Source organism: Trachypithecus francoisi, unplaced genomic scaffold (assembly GCF_009764315.1).
Source record: "Trachypithecus francoisi isolate TF-2019V2 unplaced genomic scaffold, Tfra_2.0 Lachesis_group11, whole genome shotgun sequence".
Lineage (NCBI taxonomy): Eukaryota > Metazoa > Chordata > Mammalia > Primates > Cercopithecidae > Trachypithecus > Trachypithecus francoisi.
This window is the reverse complement of record NW_022681456.1, coordinates 111,901,602-111,918,238: the sequence shown is the minus strand read 5'-3', so window position 1 is coordinate 111,918,238 and position 16,637 is coordinate 111,901,602. Positions and strand designations below refer to the sequence as shown.

Here is a 16,637-nt window from a genome sequence, read left to right as displayed (position 1 = left end):
GCTAGAACCTCACACTGAGACTCTTAATACTGTTTTATGTCAAATTGTAATTGTTACCCCCCCCACACACTTGGCTAGACCCGTAAGTGAAGGGACGATTCACAAAGTAATTGTGGGGAAAGGCCTTTAATTGGTTAAGGTATAAGGTATATGATTTGCAGGCATGATTTTATGTGAATGAAGATGTGAAGGCGTAAATTAGGGTGGTAGAAACACCAGTGCAGCAGAGCCGTAGCCTTTTTATTCAGTGATGTATTTGTAGAAAATTCTGAAATTCGTAGATTTTAGTTTTTTTGAATGTCAATAAATTATGCTTGATTTCAGGTTATACACTCTCAATCCTTCAAGTCCTTGTCCTCTACCTTCCTTTAAAGTTAGACATTTCAGTGTTTGCTTTGGCGGCACGTATGCTAAAAAAGTAAAGTTGGACATTTCAGTAGGCTAGACCTTACTAAAGGTATGACAGGTGGGTGGAGGGGGGAGAATGACCCAAAATTACCAACGAAAATCTATAACACAAATAAATTTGCTCACAGAACTGAAAAGAGGACTGCCAATAAGGCTTGCCCCTATCCATTTGACCTCAGACTGATTTTCAAATTCAGCAGTTAACCTCAGAATAAAATAAAAGTATTCCCATTTAGAAACATATTCTTTTGATCTGTTTTAGGGAGGTGCTCAAGCTTTGGTGGTTCTCAGATTTTTGTTGTTGTTTTTTTTTTGAGATAGAATCTTGCTCTGTCATTCAGGCTGGAGTGCAGTGGCACAATCATAGCTCACTGCGGCCTTGGACTTCTAGCAATCCTCCCACCTTAGCCTCCTGTGTAGCCGGGATTAAAGGCATGTACCAATATGCCCAGCTAATTTTTTTCTTTTTTTTTTAGAGACAGGCTCTTGTTATGTTGCCCAAGTTGCTCTTGAAGTTCCAGCCTCTAGAAATCCTTCCGCTCCAGCCTCCCAAGTTGCTGGGATTGTAGGCTTGAGCCACTGCGCCTGGCAGAAGTCGTATTTCAATAGCCCTTTAAGAAAATTGTGTTGCTGTTTGGTAATAAGACAACACTTGGCAAGTGGTAGTTTCTTAAAGATTACTTGCAATGTGTAGTCAGAAACCATATTAGTGAACTTTTCTCAGTTACTTTAAGATCATAGTTTTGTCTTTCTCAGTCATGGTAACATAAGCATCCATGTATTGTTTCCTATGCTTATGCACCTTGGCATTTAGCAAACTGATCTTTATAACTTTCTCAATATTGGCAATATTCAGAATCAGCCCTGGTCACGTCCACCAAGCAGATACTTGCCTGGAAGTAATTTGAGTCTCAAAGATGGGGCTGTTCTGGATGTATGAGTGAGATAGGCTTCGAATTTCCAAAGGACACTGTTTTTATAAAATCATGCAGTTGGTCGCTCTAGCTGTTGGGTGGAAAACTGGTCTGCTAGATAGTTTCTAAACTAAGGGAAAAGAGAAAAAGAGAATGTTGTTGATGTTGAAAATATCTCAGGTTGCTCCCTAAATATTCCATTGGCATCTCTAACAACGTGTGTGTAGGTGTGTTTTAAACTTAAAAATTCGGTTTACCATTTTACCGTATGAAACAATTTCTTAGATGGTTTGGTCAGTTTCAGTTGGGTAACGATACTAGTCAAAGAGTTTTTTTTTTCTCATTAAACTTTTTTAATGGGTCTCAAAATTCCATGACAAATTTTTGATCAAGTTGTTTCCATTAAAAAGTACTGATTTTAAAAACTAATAACTCAAAACTGCCACTTGCAAAAAAGAAAACCAAAGTGGTCCGCAAAACTTATTCTCCTTTCCTCTGAAGGTTTTACAATGCATTGTTATAACCAGTCTTTTACTACTAAACTTAAATGGCCAATTGAAACAAACAGTTCTGGGACTGTTCTTCCACCACTGATTAAGACCAGGGTGGCAGATATTAGGGATAATATTCATTTAACCTTTTGAGCTTTCTGGGCAGATTTGGTGACCTTGCCTAAGCAGCCTTCTTGTCCACTGCTTTGATGACATCCACCACAACAGTCTGTCTCATATCATGAACAGCAAAGCGACCCAGAGGTGGATAGTCTGCAACATACGTGGGCTTGCCAAGATCCATATCAACAATGGCAGCATCACCAGAGTTCAAGAAGTTAGGGCCATCTTCCAGCTTTTCACCAGAACAGCGATCAGTCTTTTCCTTCAGCTTGGCAAACTTGCATGCAGTGTGAGCCCTGTGGCAATCCAGTACAGGGGCACAGCCAGCAATTATTTGGCCTGGATGGTTCAGGATAATCACCTGAGCAGGGAAGCCAGCTGCTTCCATTGGTGGGTTGTTTTTGCTGTCACCAGCATCGTTGCTGTGATGAACATCCTTGACAGACACATTCTTGACATTGAAGCCCACACTGTCTCCAGGAAGAGCTTTCCTCAAAGCTTCATGGTGCATTTCGATAGATTTTACTTCAGTTGTAACATTGACTGGAGCAAAGGTGACCACCATACCAGGTTTGAGAACACCAGTCTCCACTCCGCCAACAGGAACAGTACCAATACCACTACTTTCTGTAGACATCCTGGAGAGGCAGGCAAAGGGGCTTGTTAGTTGGACAAGTTGGTGGTAGGATGCAGTCCAGAGCCTCAGGCAGCGTGGTTCCACTGGTATTGCCATCCTTGCGGGTGGTTTTCCATCCCTTGAACCAAGGCATGTTAGCATTTGGCTCCCACATGTTGTCACCATTCCAGCCAGAAATTGGCACAAATGCTACTGTGTTGGGGTTGTAGCCAATTTTCTTAATGTAAGTGCTGACTTCCTTAACAGTTTCCTCATATCTCTTCTGGCTGTAGGGTGGCTCAGTGGAATCCATTTTGTTAACAATAACAATGAGTTGTATCATCCCCAGTGTGTAAGCCAGAAGGGCATGCTCCTAGGTCTGTCCTTTCTTGGGGATACTGGCTTCAAATTCACCAACACCAGCAGCAACAATCAGGACAGCACAGTCAGCCTGAGATGTCCCTGTAACCATGTTTTTGATGAAGTCTCTGTGTTCTGGGCCATCCGTGATACTCACGTAGTACTTGCTGGTCTCAGATTTCCACAGGGAGATATCAGTGGTGATACCACATTCACACTCAGCTTTCAGTTTATCCAAGACCCAAGCCTACTTGAAAGAACATTTTCCCATCTCAGCAGCCTCCTTCTCAAATTTTTCAGTGCTGCTTTTGTCGATGCTACCACATTTGTAGTTCAGATGGCCAGTAGTGGTGAACTTGTCTGAATCTACGTGTCCAATGAAATCAATGTTGATATGAGTCTTTTCCCGTTTTGGCTTTTAGGGGTAGTTATCACAACACCTGTGTTCTGGCGGCAAACCCGTTGTGGAAAAAAAAAAAAAAGCTAGTCAGAGAGATCTTTTTGGTTCCTACTACTCAAAATGTCACAGCAGCATCAGGCAGGCACTTGTTAGACATGCTTTATCTCAGGACCTACCCTAAACCTACTGAATCAGAATCTGCAGTTAATAAGGGCCCTTTTGATTTATATATACATGAACGTTTGAGAAATACTGCTTTAGATTAAGCTATCTGCATAGTGTGAGTGTATTGTCTGGCTTAGGTATTCTTCCAAATATCAGGCTATATAGGTCTTCACGTTTCATGAAATCAGTAAATGTTCATTGAAAAGGAGCATTAACTGTGTGAAAAAATTTAACATCTTTATGGTCCTAGAAATACTGTAAATTTAGGTGAGTTGTCTCTTGTTATGTAACGTTTTATAGGAGGAAAGGCACAGCTTCCTGTGAATCCCTATCTACCTCAGGGTCCTGTCACAATCAGAAGTTACCTGTCATTTGTGTTTTCTGTCCTCTACTGTTGCATCAGGTCTGTTGCCTTCATCATGAGAATGGAGAGGACCACTGGTGGCAGCATGGGTGTGGGGCCAAAAGGGAGCCTGGAGTCTTAGGATTGGATATTTCGTAGAAGTGGGAGGAGCCTAAGAGGGGTTGTGAAGCAGAACTTCCTTTGGCCCTTATCAGCTTAGGGGAGACTGTGTGTGTGGGATGTCTTGAGTGTCCCAGGACCTGCCTCTCACCTTGTCTACCATTGTATTCACAGCTTAGTCCCCAGTGGTAGGCAAAGCTCATGCTCTTAACATTTGTATTATGCTGTCTTTATCAGGAGCTACATGCACATGAAGTATTGTTTCAAGTGTGTGATATCACGCATAGACTCAACAATGCTTACTCTTCCCAGATTTTGGACTTTTTTATACGGTTCCTTTTCTTTGGTAAAGGTAATGAGCAAAAGTACATGAAGTACTATGTAGATAGATTCCATAATGATGTTTCACAGGTGTATAAATCTCTCTTAACCTTACTTTGTCCAGTTAAAAAAATTAATTTGGTTTTCAACTAATTTTGGACTTTTTAATAAAAGCAGTATAGGTACAACATGGTTAAAATGGTATAAAAAGGGTGTATACAGTGAAAGATAAGTTTCTCTCCCACTCATCCCTTCCCCTAAATATTCACTAGGTTTCATTTATCTTTCTGTGCCCTTGGAGACTAGCTATATCTCTGTCTCCCTCCCCCACTTAGGTATGCAAATTGGAACATTACTACCCTGCACTTGTGTTTATTTTACTTAACTATACCTTGCAGATTGTTCCATGATAGTTCATTGAGTTTTATTACTTTTCCTGAGATTGTTTATAAATTGGTTATGATTGGTTGTTTTTTTTTTTTGAGACGGAGTCTCGCTCTGTCGCCCGGGCTGGAGTGCAGTGGCCGGATCTCAGCTCACTGCAAGCTCCTCCTCCGGGTTTACGCCATTCTCCTGCCTCAGCCTCCCGAGTAGCTGGGACTACAGGCGCCTGCCACCTCGCCCGGCTATTTTTTGTATTTTTTAGTAGAGACGGGGTTTCACCGTGTTAGCCAGGATGGTCTCGATCTCCTGACCTCGTGATCCGCCCATCTCGGCCTCCCAAAGTGCTGGGATTACAGGCTTGAGCCACCGCGCCCGGCCGATTGGTTGTTCACTTAGAATTATTAGTATTTGCCTTGGAGTTAAATTAGTATGGTTTATGTAAGTATATGCTTTACAGTCGAATGTTTTAAAATATATAAAGCAAGTGATAGGGAAAATAGGTGACCATTTCAGGATTAAGGACCTCATGAAACTTGAAATTTCTCTTTTTTTGAGACGTAGTCTCTCCCTGTTGCCCAGGCTGGAGTGCAGTGGTACTTTCTTGGCTCACTGCAAGCTCCACCTTCTGGGTTCACACCATTCTCCTGCCGCAGCCTCGGGAGTAGCTGGGACTACAGGCGCCCGCCACCACCCCCGGCTAATTTTTTCTATTTTTAGTAGAGATGGGGTTTTACCGTGTCAGTCAGGATGGTCTTGATCTCCTGACCTCGTGATCCGCCCTCCTTGGCCTCCCAAAGTGCTGGGTTACAGGCGTGAGCCACCGCCCAGCTAAGGGAAACTTGAAATTTCTAGGGTTTAAATAAAATTTGTATTTTGGTATAGAAAACCACCATACCCAAGGTTAGTCCTGCAACAACAAACAATATATGCATATTCAGATATTCAAGAACTTATTCACATTTGAGAGTTTTACAGAGATTACAGAGTTTTAGAATGAAGCCTTAGAGATGCAATTTAGAATCTTATGTTGACTAGGCAGGTAAATATATATTTATTGCATTTAACTAACTAGGTAGATAGATGAGCTTAGATACTAGAATAGCCTTTAAAGGAAAACCCGAGACATTTTTCATATCTGAAGCATCCTACAAAAATATCTGCTTTTAAAAATGGATATGTTTCTCGCGTGGGCAACAATACAAGACTCCGCCTCTACAAAAAAAAAAAAAAAAATTAGCTGGGTGCAGTGGATTATGCCTGTAGTCCCAGTACTTTGGGAGGTCAAGGCAGGGGGATTGCTTGAGCCCAGCCTGGGCAACATAAAGAGACCTCGTGTTTACAGAAATTTAAAAAATTTAGTTGACCATAGTGGTGCACACCTGTAGGCCCGGCTACTCAAGAGGCTGAGGTAGGAGGATCACTTGAGCCTGGTAGGTCAAGGCTACAATGAGCCGTGTTAGCACCACTGCACTATAGGCGTGGCAACGGAGTGAGGATTCTGCCTTAACGTCCCCCTAACCCCCCACAGTGGGTATATTTGATGTTAGACACAGATCATTATAAAGCTTACGTAAGCTAACAAAATTCATGTAAATTTTCTCCAGTGTGAGTGAATGGGTTGTATTGGTATATAGGTGAATGTTCTTTTTAGTTTTTGAGACAGTCTTGCTCTGTCACCCAGGCTGGAGTGCAGTGGTATTATCTTGGCTCACTACAGCCTCCTCCTCCCAGGTTCAAGCAATTCTCTGCCTCAGCCTCCTGAGTAGCTGGGACTACAGGCATGTGCCACCATGCCTAGCTAATTTTTGTATTTTTAGTAGAGATGTAGTTTCACCATCTTGACCAGACTGGTCTTGAACTCCTGACCTTGTGATTCACCCACCTTCAGCCTCCCAGAGTGCTGGGATTATAGGCGTGAGCCCCCGCACCCAGCCTGAATGTTTGTTTTTTTTTTTGGTTTTTTTTTTTTTTTTTTGAGATGGAGTCTTGCTCTGTCGCCCAGGCTGGAGTGCAGTGGCACGATCTCTGCTCACTGCAATCTCCGCCTCCTGGGTTCACGCCATTCTCCTGCCTCAGCCTCCCGAGTAGCTGGGACTGCAGGCACACACCACCATGCCTGGCTAATTTTTTGTATTTTTAGTAGAGACGGACTTTCACCATGTTAGCTAGGATGATCTCGATCTCCTGATCTTGTGATCTCTCCGTTGCAGTCTCCCAAAGTGCTGGGATTATAGGCATGAGCCACTGTGACCTGCCTGAATTTTTTTTTTTTTTTTTTTTTTGAGACGGAGTCTGGCTCTGTCGCCCGGGCTGGAGTGCAGTGACGGGATCTCAGCTCACTGTAAGCTCCGCCTCCCGGGTTCACGCCATTCTCCTGCCTCAGCCTCCCGAGTAGCTGGGACTACAGGCGCCTGCCACCTCGCCCGGCTAGTTTTTTTTTGTATTTTTTAGTAGAGACGGGGTTTCACCGTGTTAGCTAGGATGGTCTCGATCTCCTGACCTCGTGATCCACCCGTCTCGGCCTCCCAAAGTGCTGGGATTACAGGCTTGAGCCACCGCGCCCGGCCTGAATGTTCTTTTTTTTAAGAAGGTATATGCTGTGGTTGACTGTCATGATGCCTGCAACTTTGAAATGATTCAGAGAGGCCGGGGGCAGTGGCTCAAGCCTGTAATCCCAGCACTTTGGGAGGCTGAGACGGGTGGATCACGAGGTCAGGAGATCGAGACCATCCTGGCTAACACAGTGAAACCCCATCTCTACTTAAAAAATACAAAAAACTAGCTGGGCGAGGTGGTGGGCGCCTGTAGTCCCAGCTACTCGGGAGGCTGAGGCAGGAGAATGGCGTAAACCCGGGAGGCGGAGCTTACAGTGAGCTGAGATCCGGCCACTGCGCTCTAGCCTGGGCGACAGAGCAAGACTCCGTCTCAAAAAAAAAAAAAAAAGAAAAAAAAAGATAAATGATTCAGAGAAACAGATTACAGATAGCAAATACGGTAAAAAATGTTAATTGAATTCAGATTTAGCTATATTTTGTGTCTTTGAAATTTTCCATGATAAAAACTTGGCAGGAGGGAAGCATACTTCTTTAAAGTTAATATAATTTTAACAACTTGACTTGTGTTATTTCTTAAATTACAAGCAGATACACACCTTTTCATAGAGTTAGTCTGAAAACATTCTTCCTCTTTTTTTTTTTTTGAGGCGGAGTCTCGCTCTGTCGCCCGGGCTGGAGTGCAGTGGCCGGATCTCAGCTCACTGCAAGCTCCGCCTCCCGGGTTTACGCCATTCTCCTGCCTCAGCCTCCCGAGTAGCTGGGACTACAGGCGCCCGCCACCTCGCCCGGCTAGTTTTTGTATTTTTAGTAGAGACGGGGTTTCACCGTGTTAGGCAGGATGGTCTTGATCTCCTGACCTCGTGATCCGCCCGTCTCGGCCTCCCAAAGTGCTGGGATTACAGGCTTGAGCCACCGCGCCCGGCCCACATTCTTCCTCTTGACCCTTATGATTGAAGTGACTTTCATGTAATTTATTTATTGAGAAGATTTTGAAAAAAGAAAATTAAGTGAATTGCTTTTAAAATTAAGGAAAAAGTATGGTACATTTTATTAAGATGTGAATTTTTGATCATTTTGACCACTAATAATATAACTTTTTTTATAAATAAAAGAGTTACTACTATGTAATACTTTATTTTATTTTTTGAGACAGAGTTTTGCTCTTGTTGACCAGGCTGGAGTGCAGTGGTGCGATCTCCACTCACTCCAACCTCTGCCTCCCGGGTTCAAGAGATTCTCCTGCCTCAGCCTCCTGAGTAGCTGGGATTACCGGCACCTGCCACCACACCCGGCTAATTTTTTGTATTTTTAGTAGCAATGGGGTTTCACCATGTTGAGCAGGCTGGTCTCGAACTCCTGGCCTCAGGTAATCCACCCGCCTCGGCCTCCCAAAGTGCTGGGATTACAGGAGTGATCCACCACGTCCAGCCATATGTAATACTTTAGTAAATAAAAATTAAAAGGGATTGATTGACATTTTCAGTCTTGTTTTTATGTCTAGAGATGAGTTAAAAAAAATAAAATTTTAGGGCCAGGAAAAGATTTTTTATTTGGACTTTAGAAAAATCAGAGACCAGTTTTCTCTCTTCTGCTTTTTTATTTAGCAGAGAAAATACTGCAAAATCTCCCCAATTCTTTGATATGAAAAGGAGTAGGATGTGGCAGCAGTTATATTTTCAGATTAATGATTAGAAGAGATTTCAGGTCAACAAGTGATTTGCAGAGCCATAAAGATAATGCTTTGATTATGTATTATTTACAGCTGGAAACTCTTACTTTCTCATGCTTCTTTGAACTGTGGAAGGGATGAGATGTGATAAGCTGTGTGTGGGTGTGGGTGTGGTTTGTTTTCTGTAAGATATAGTATTGAGTTCATGCCTGCCAAAAGTTGCTTAAATTATTCCGTATCTGATTTTGAGGTACTGTCATGTTTCTGTCTTGATTTGTACTTCATTGCCAACTAATTAATATCAAAGCATTGTTGTTTTCTAATGGAGAATATGGTTACTATGCTTTGCTCACATGGAGCAGAATGTCAAGTGGTAATCTTAATTAAGTATTTATAAGATCATATTCATGTTAGTATATTTCTAGGAATAACACAGCCTTTTTTCTTCTTTTGTAGCATAAGCAGTACTATAATGGATGTAGACAGCACAATTTCCAGTGGGCGTTCAACTCCAGCAATGATGAATGGACAAGGAAGCACTACTTCTTCAAGCAAAAATATTGCCTATAATTGTTGTTGGGACCAGTGCCAGGCTTGCTTCAACTCTAGCCCAGATCTGGCAGATCACATCCGTTCCATACATGTAGATGGTCAGCGAGGAGGGGTTGGTTTTGTCATTTCTTTTTTTCACTCCCTGTTTTTGTTAGTTTTATTATAATTGCTAGTTAGGCTTTTTTGCTGAAAGTAATTTGGGATTATTTTTACAAAGGCTTAATTTTTTCAAGTGAATTTTTAATAATTATTTCCCATATACTTGATAGAGTCAAATAAAAATAGGGTATGTGTTGGATTTTAGTTTGCTTTTAGCTACGTTATTTTGAAGAAATTAGACTTTTAAAAATATAGTAGGTGACAGTATTATAAATGAATACAGTGTATTCCAGGGTTCTGATGTTTTGAGTTGAGAACATTTAGAAATAGCACTGTCTTGGTTTTCTTTGTTAGAGGATCCTAAATTATTCCTGATGCTTAAATTAACTGGGGAGACTATTGGTACCAGGATTAGTATATGCAGTTCTATTAAATGACAACCTGAACTCATTATTTGTGAGTGAGAGTTGATCATCTTTCCCAGAACTGATTTAGATGGAAAGTTCTGATTCGTCAGTATTGACCTATATCTTTTCAGGAATACATTTAATTGTGTCAGTTCATGTAACTTCTATTAGGTACTGAATAAAGAGCTAAGCAAATGGGTAAGCCAAAAGTAATGTGGCAGAATATTAATTTATACATTGTTTCAGCTTTACCTAGATTTTTGTTGAATAGTTATCACACTTAGTGTATTTTTCAGAAATTAATGTCACAGTATAAGGGCAAGTAATTTATTAATATTAGGCCCCACATTTCTTATCAGCCTGCCATCACTATTGAAGAACAGATAACTAACATAGTAAAAACCATCATGGTTTAAGTTAGTGGATAACTGTTTCCAAGGTTCTGTTGATACTTAAGAGTATAGTATTGATCTTTTTTTTTTTAAACATCCAACCAAGTCAACATTTCTAACATTTTAAGCAGTGATGTCATACTTGAATTTTTTTTTTTTTTTTTGAGATTGAGTCTTGCTCTGTTGCCCAGGCTGGAGTGCAGTGGCGTGATCTTGGCTCACGACAGCCTCTGCCTCCTGGGTTCAAGTGATTCTCCTGCCTTAACCTCCTGAGTAGCTGGAATTACAGGTGCTCGCCACCATGCCTGGCTAATTTTTGTTTGTCTTTTTAGTAGAGATGGGGTTTTGCCATGTTGGCTAGGCTGGTCTCGAACTCGTGAACTCAAGTGATCCACCCGCCTTGGCCTCCCAGAGTGCTAGGATTACAGGCATGAGTCGCCGTATGTGGCCGAAATTTCTTTTAAGACATATTTTTCCCTGTCACAATATATTATAATGTGTCAGCAGTCTTTTGATTACTCAAACTTGATAAGTAAACACTTGTACATTTGTCTTCAAATTTGTCAAGAATTTGTCTCAAACTTCTTGTTAGAGTTAATAGGTATGATGTCTGAGTAACCAGTAAAATGTTATACTTACCTATGATTTGTTAATTAACTGTGTCGTGTCCCTCATACGGTATTTTCAGTGTAAAACCCAGGTCAGTGGTTAGGCTACTTTGGTAACCCAGTCTTCTCCCCCAAGCCATATGTCAGATACTTAGAGTGAAATATCTTAGCAAGTTGGTTTTCTGGCTTTTGTAGATCTACTTTTTGTAAGCCAATACTTGATGTCACTTGGTATATACCATTTTTGAGCATCATGGCATGATACTTTTTTGTCACTTGACTTAGCAACTGTATATAGAATCATGAGCTATTTGGAAGATCACTGGGCTTCTCTTAGTAGATGTGGGAGCGGGAGAATTTCACATTTCTGAGTCTTGGAATCCCGCAAGTTGAGTTGGCATACAGCCTGATGAGAATTTCAGCCCTTTCCAGATTTTTAGAAAAAATACAATTAGAGCCTGATTTTTATTTTTTAAAAAATTAATTTTTTTTTTTTTTTGAGACAGAGTTTGGTTCTCGTTGCCCAGTCTGCAGTGCAGTGGTGTGGTCTCAGCTCACTGCAACCTCTGCCTCCCGGGTTCAGGTGATTCTCCTGCCTCAGCCTCCCGAGTATCTGGCGTGAGCCACCATGCCCGGCTAATTTTTTTTGTATTTTTGGTAGAGACGGGATTTCACTATGTTGGCCAGGCTGGTCTCGAACTCCTGACCTCAGGTGGTCCAACTGCCTTGGCCTCCCAAAATGCTGGGATTACAAGTGTGAGCCACCGCACCCGGCCAAGACTGATTTTTAAAATAAATATGTCATGTAATCACAGTAACTATATACATGTACCTTGCTGATATTATAGAATTAGACATGAAATGTTGGTGGCATTTGTCCCGTAAGTGTAATTTTGAAATGAAAAATCTCCCATGTCATTTCTTGAACCCTTATTCAAAATATCACTTGATTACCAATAATAAGATTCTGTAGCTGATTTTAAGAGTAATGCTATTTGGCCGGGTGCGGTGGCTCGTGCCTGTAATCTCAGCTCTTTGGGAGGCTGAGGCGGGCGGATCACGAGGTCAGGAGTTTGAGACCAGCCTGGCCAATATGGTGAAACCCCATCTCTACTAAAAATACAAAAATTAGCTGGGTATGGTTGTGCGCCCCTGTAGTCCCAGCTACTGGGGAGGCTGAGGCAGAAGAACCGCTTGAACCCGGGAGGCGGAGGTTGCAGTGAGCTGAGATCACGCCACTTCACTCCAGCCTGGGCGACAGAATGAGACTCTGTCTCAAAAAATAAAATAAAATAAAAAGAGTAATGCTATTTTGACCAAAGATAGGAGTCCTGATCTTTGAAGGACATTATTTGCTAAACTATAAATGTGAAGGATCAAATAATGTAGAAAACGCATCCCAGTTTTTTCCCACACACCTGTCGTTAGGATATAGACTATGGTTTGTTTGTTTGTTTGTAGAGATGAGGTTTCACCATGTTGCCCAGGCTGGTCTCCAACTCCTGGACTCCAGCGGTCTGCCTGTCTTGGTCTCTGAAAGTGCTGAGAGTATAATAGACTATGTGTTTTGAATGATAAAATATGAATGAGAATTTGAAAACTTAGTACTACTATAAAAGACAAGAAAACTCTATCTGATTTTGTGCTTTGAGATTGACTTTTGTGTTTGTTTTTTCTCTTCTCTTCTCTTCTCTTTTCTTTCTTTTCTTTTGTTTTTTTTGAGATGGAATCTCTTGTTGCCCCGGCTGGAGTGCAGTGGCGCCACCTCAGCTCACTACAACCTCTGCCTCTCGGGTTCAAGCAATTCTCCTGCCTCAGCATCTCAAGTAGCTGGGATTACAAGTGTGCACCACCAAACCCAGCCAATTTTTGTGTTTTTAGTATGGATGGGGTTTCACCATGTTGGCCAGGCTGGTCTTGAACTCCTGACCTAAGGAGTTCCTGAGGAGGACCTGATCGTCCTCCTCAGCCTCCCAAGGTGCTGGGATTACAGGCGTGAGCCACCATGCCTAGCAGGTTTTGTGTTTTGAAGAGTAGTTGTTGGTTGGAACATCAGATTTTTTTCTTTGAAATGAACTTTAAGAAAACAAAAACATTTTCGGCTGGGTGCAGTAATCCCAGCACTTTGGAAAGCTGAGGCAGGTAGATCACTTGAGCTCAGGAGTTTTCAGGCTAGCCTGGGCAACATGACAAAATCCTGTCTCTACAAAAATTAGCTGGGTGTGGTGGCACACGCCTGTGGTCTTAGCCACTCAAGGGGATGAGGTGGGAGAATTGCTTGAGCCTAGGAGGTTGAGGTGCTGTGAGATCGTACCACTGCACTCCAGCCTGGGTGCAGAGTGAGATCCTGTCCCAAAAAAAAGAACAAAAAACAATTTTAATATACAGTTCAGGGGCTTTAAGTACATACACCTTATTGTGTAATAATCACCCACTGTCTCCAGAACTTGTAAATTATCATCCCAAATTGAAATCCATATCCATTAAACAAACTTACTGTCTGCTTCCACTAGCTCCTGGTAACCACAGTTCTACTTTCTATCTCTGTGTGTTTGACTGTTGTAGGTATCTAATATAAGTAGAAAACACCTGATTTTGTTGGCCTAATTTTTTTTTAGATTTCTTCTTTCTTCTTTCTCTCTCTCTCTTTTTTTTTTTTTTTTTTTGAGGCGGAGTCTCACTCTGTCGCCCAGGCTGGAGTGCAGTGGCCAGATCTCGGCTCACTGCAAGCTCTGCCTCCTGGGTTTTACACCATTCTCCTGCCTCAGCCTCCCGAGTAGCTGGGACTACAGGCGCCCACCACCTCGCCCGGCTAGTTTTTTTTTGTATTTTTTAGTAGAGACGGGGTTTCACCGTGTTAGCCAGGATGGTCTCGATCTCCTGACCTCGTGATCCGCCCATCTCGGCCTCCCAAAGTGCTGGGATTACAGGCTTGAGCCACCGCGCCCGGCCTCTTCTTTCTCTCTTAAGTGTTAAAGTGTCATCATGGAATAGAAACAGATGAGGAAAAAATTGGTAACCCTAGAAAATTTTATGCTTCTGATTATTGAAAGATGACAATTTTACTGGAGCAGTAAGTTAGCAAGATCTAAACTATATTAATTTCTGTTCTTTTTCTCATTCCACTATAATCTTTGCCTTGGGGAGAAAAGCTAAACCATTATATAACCACTTAGCATTGTTTTCTTCCCCCTTTTAACATATGTTGCTATGTTCATGTGGACTTCTTTGGAGGCTGAAGTCAAATGGAGTTTAGATTTTCCTGGCCTGATTTCTACATTAAAATCAAACTAATCATTTAAACACCAAATTATGAATAAACTTTTTTTTCTTAGAGATGAGGTCTCACTGTGTTGCCCATTCTGGTCTTGTCTTGGCTTCCCAAAGTGCTAGAATTACAGGCGTGAGCCACCATGCCCCGACCAATACACCTTTTTAAAAAAAAATCATCAGAGTGCTTTCTACAATTTCAAAAATAAAAACAAAACAGGCAAAAAGAGAATCAAACCTATCTTTACTGTTAAGTATGATAGAATTTTGTTACTGTTGCCCAGGCTGGAGTGCAGTGGTGCAATCTCCTCTCACTGCAACCTCCACCTCCCAGGTTTAAGTAATTCTCCTATGTCAGCCTCCTAAGTTGCTGGGACTACAGGTATGCTCCACCACACCTGACTTACTTTTGTATTTTTAGTAGAGATGGGGTTTCACCATGTTGGCCAGCCTAGTCTCGAACTCCTGAGCTCAGGTGATCCACCCGCCTCTGGCTCCCGAAGTGCTGGGATTACAGGCCTAAGCCACTGTGCCTGGCCTAGGTCCGTTCTTCTGTGTGTGACTGATTTCTGAAGATTAGGCTCTGAGTTATCTTACTAATCAAATTTCAAATCCCAGTGTCCTCTTAATATACACCTAAGTCTTGGAAAGTGGGGAACTTATAGGACTTTAGAGGCTCAGTGTAAAATATACTACTGCTCTTTCTTTCTCTGCTATTTCTCACATGAAAACAATTTCTGGAAAGCTGTTTAGGTTTCTTAATCTAGGATTTATTTTCTGTGTCATTTCAGGTTTACTTTTGCATATATTCTTTGGTGTGTTGTTTTACTGAGAGGCAAAGCGAGGCCATTTTGGGCAAGGGAGGAATATGATACGATGTTATTGGAAGACTTGAATGAGTCCAGTTAACTATAGCACTCAGGAGGTCAAGGTTGCAGTGAGCTACGATTGTGCCTCTGCCTTCCAGCCTAGATGATAGAGCAAGACTCTGTTTCATTTAAACAAAAAAAAAAAAGAAAAGAAAAATAAGGCTTGATGGTACCATGGAATCATCGATCCACCCCCTCTGCCTGACTTTTGTGTGTGTTTTTTTTTTTTTTTGTTAATGAGACAGAGTCTTACTATGTTGTCCAACTCCTGGGCTTAAGCAGCGCTCCCACTTCAGCTTCTTGAGTTCCTGGGATTCCAGGCATGTACCACCACACTCAGCTGGCCTACCTGACTTTAGATGGTGGCGCTCTTTTCTTTTTGTGTCATTTTACTGAAAACAAGATCATTTACTCAGTATAATTAGGCCTTTATTTTGGCATGTAGATTATTCTGTTAACTTGTTCTGCATTTAGAATATATTTGGCTGATTTTGATTTACTGGTAATAACTGAATTTCCTTGTGCATACTTACTCTGGCAGGTTAACATTGCATTTTTTTGCAGTGGATTTTTCATTTATTTACAGAAAGATTTCATGGATTCATTTGTGCTCTTCAGGTGCATAGGTGTTTGTGCATTTGTCTGTACTATCATACAAGCCATTTTAAGTATAGGCCATTCAAATACATTCAAATACATACACTGGTACAAGGATACACTGGTTCATACACTGGTTCAAGGATATTAACCAAAGTGAAGGAGACTCAGGCAACTCTTGGCTCCCAGGTTTGTACCGTCCTTACTCACTTTGGGCGTTTTGGAGAAGATTCCTGAAGGTGTAAAACCTGTTCTGATAGAAACTCAGTACTTTGTAGAGTTCTTAACAGAAAGCCGAAACCTCCCTGTAACACTGAAATTTTAGACATCTACATCTCATGTGTAAGGCCCTTGTAAACTTGAAGATTTCTTTGGCAGTCCAAAATATATATGTATGTTTTTTGAGATGGAGTCTCTTTCTGTCACCCAGGCTGGGGTGTAGTGGGGCCATCTCAGCTCACTGCAACTTCCGCCTCCTAGGTTCAAGCAATCCTCCTGCCTCAGTCTCCCAAGTAGCTGGGATTACAGGCATGTGTCATCACACCTGGTTAAGTTTTTGTATTTTCAGTAGAGGTGGGATTTTACCATGTTGGCCAGGCTGGTCTTGAACTCCTGACCTCAAGTGATCTACTCACTTCGGCCTCTCAGAGTGCTGGGATTACAGGCGTGAGCCACTGCACCTGGCCCAAAAATACTCTTTTAATGCCTGTGTGAGTTTAAAATTTTTTTTCTTGGACATTCTGGCAGGAAAACCTGATGGCAGTTATTTTGAGAAGGAACCTTTGGTGTCTAATATAAACCCAGTTATTTCATTGACTGGTCTTTCTGAGATAATATAACTTGTATTTTCATAGTGTTTTGGACTTACCAAATGTGTGCTCAGAGTATTTCTGATGAAAAAGGAAGTAGATGATTCTTCCAAGATTACATAGCTACAAAGTGAAAGAGCTGGATTGAATTCAGTTTATCTTCTT

The 16,637-nt window shown here is 41.7% G+C and overlaps 1 protein-coding gene and 1 pseudogene across 4 annotated transcripts in view; one reads left to right on the top strand and one right to left on the bottom strand.

Moving 5' to 3' along the window:
* AEBP2 (AE binding protein 2) overlaps positions 1–16,637 on the top strand; it is a 218,109-nt gene that overhangs the window by 15,537 nt on the left and 185,935 nt on the right. For all 4 annotated transcript variants that reach the window (XR_004439997.1, XM_033222720.1, XM_033222721.1 and 1 more), the window contains one exon: positions 9,326–9,533. Coding sequence is in view for 3 of the 4 variants with exons in the window: in XM_033222720.1 (XP_033078611.1) it covers positions 9,326–9,533 (208 nt within the window). In the remaining variant the exon portion in view is untranslated. The remainder of the gene's footprint in view (positions 1–9,325; positions 9,534–16,637) is intronic.
* Positions 1,951–3,351, bottom strand: LOC117090422 (annotated as a pseudogene).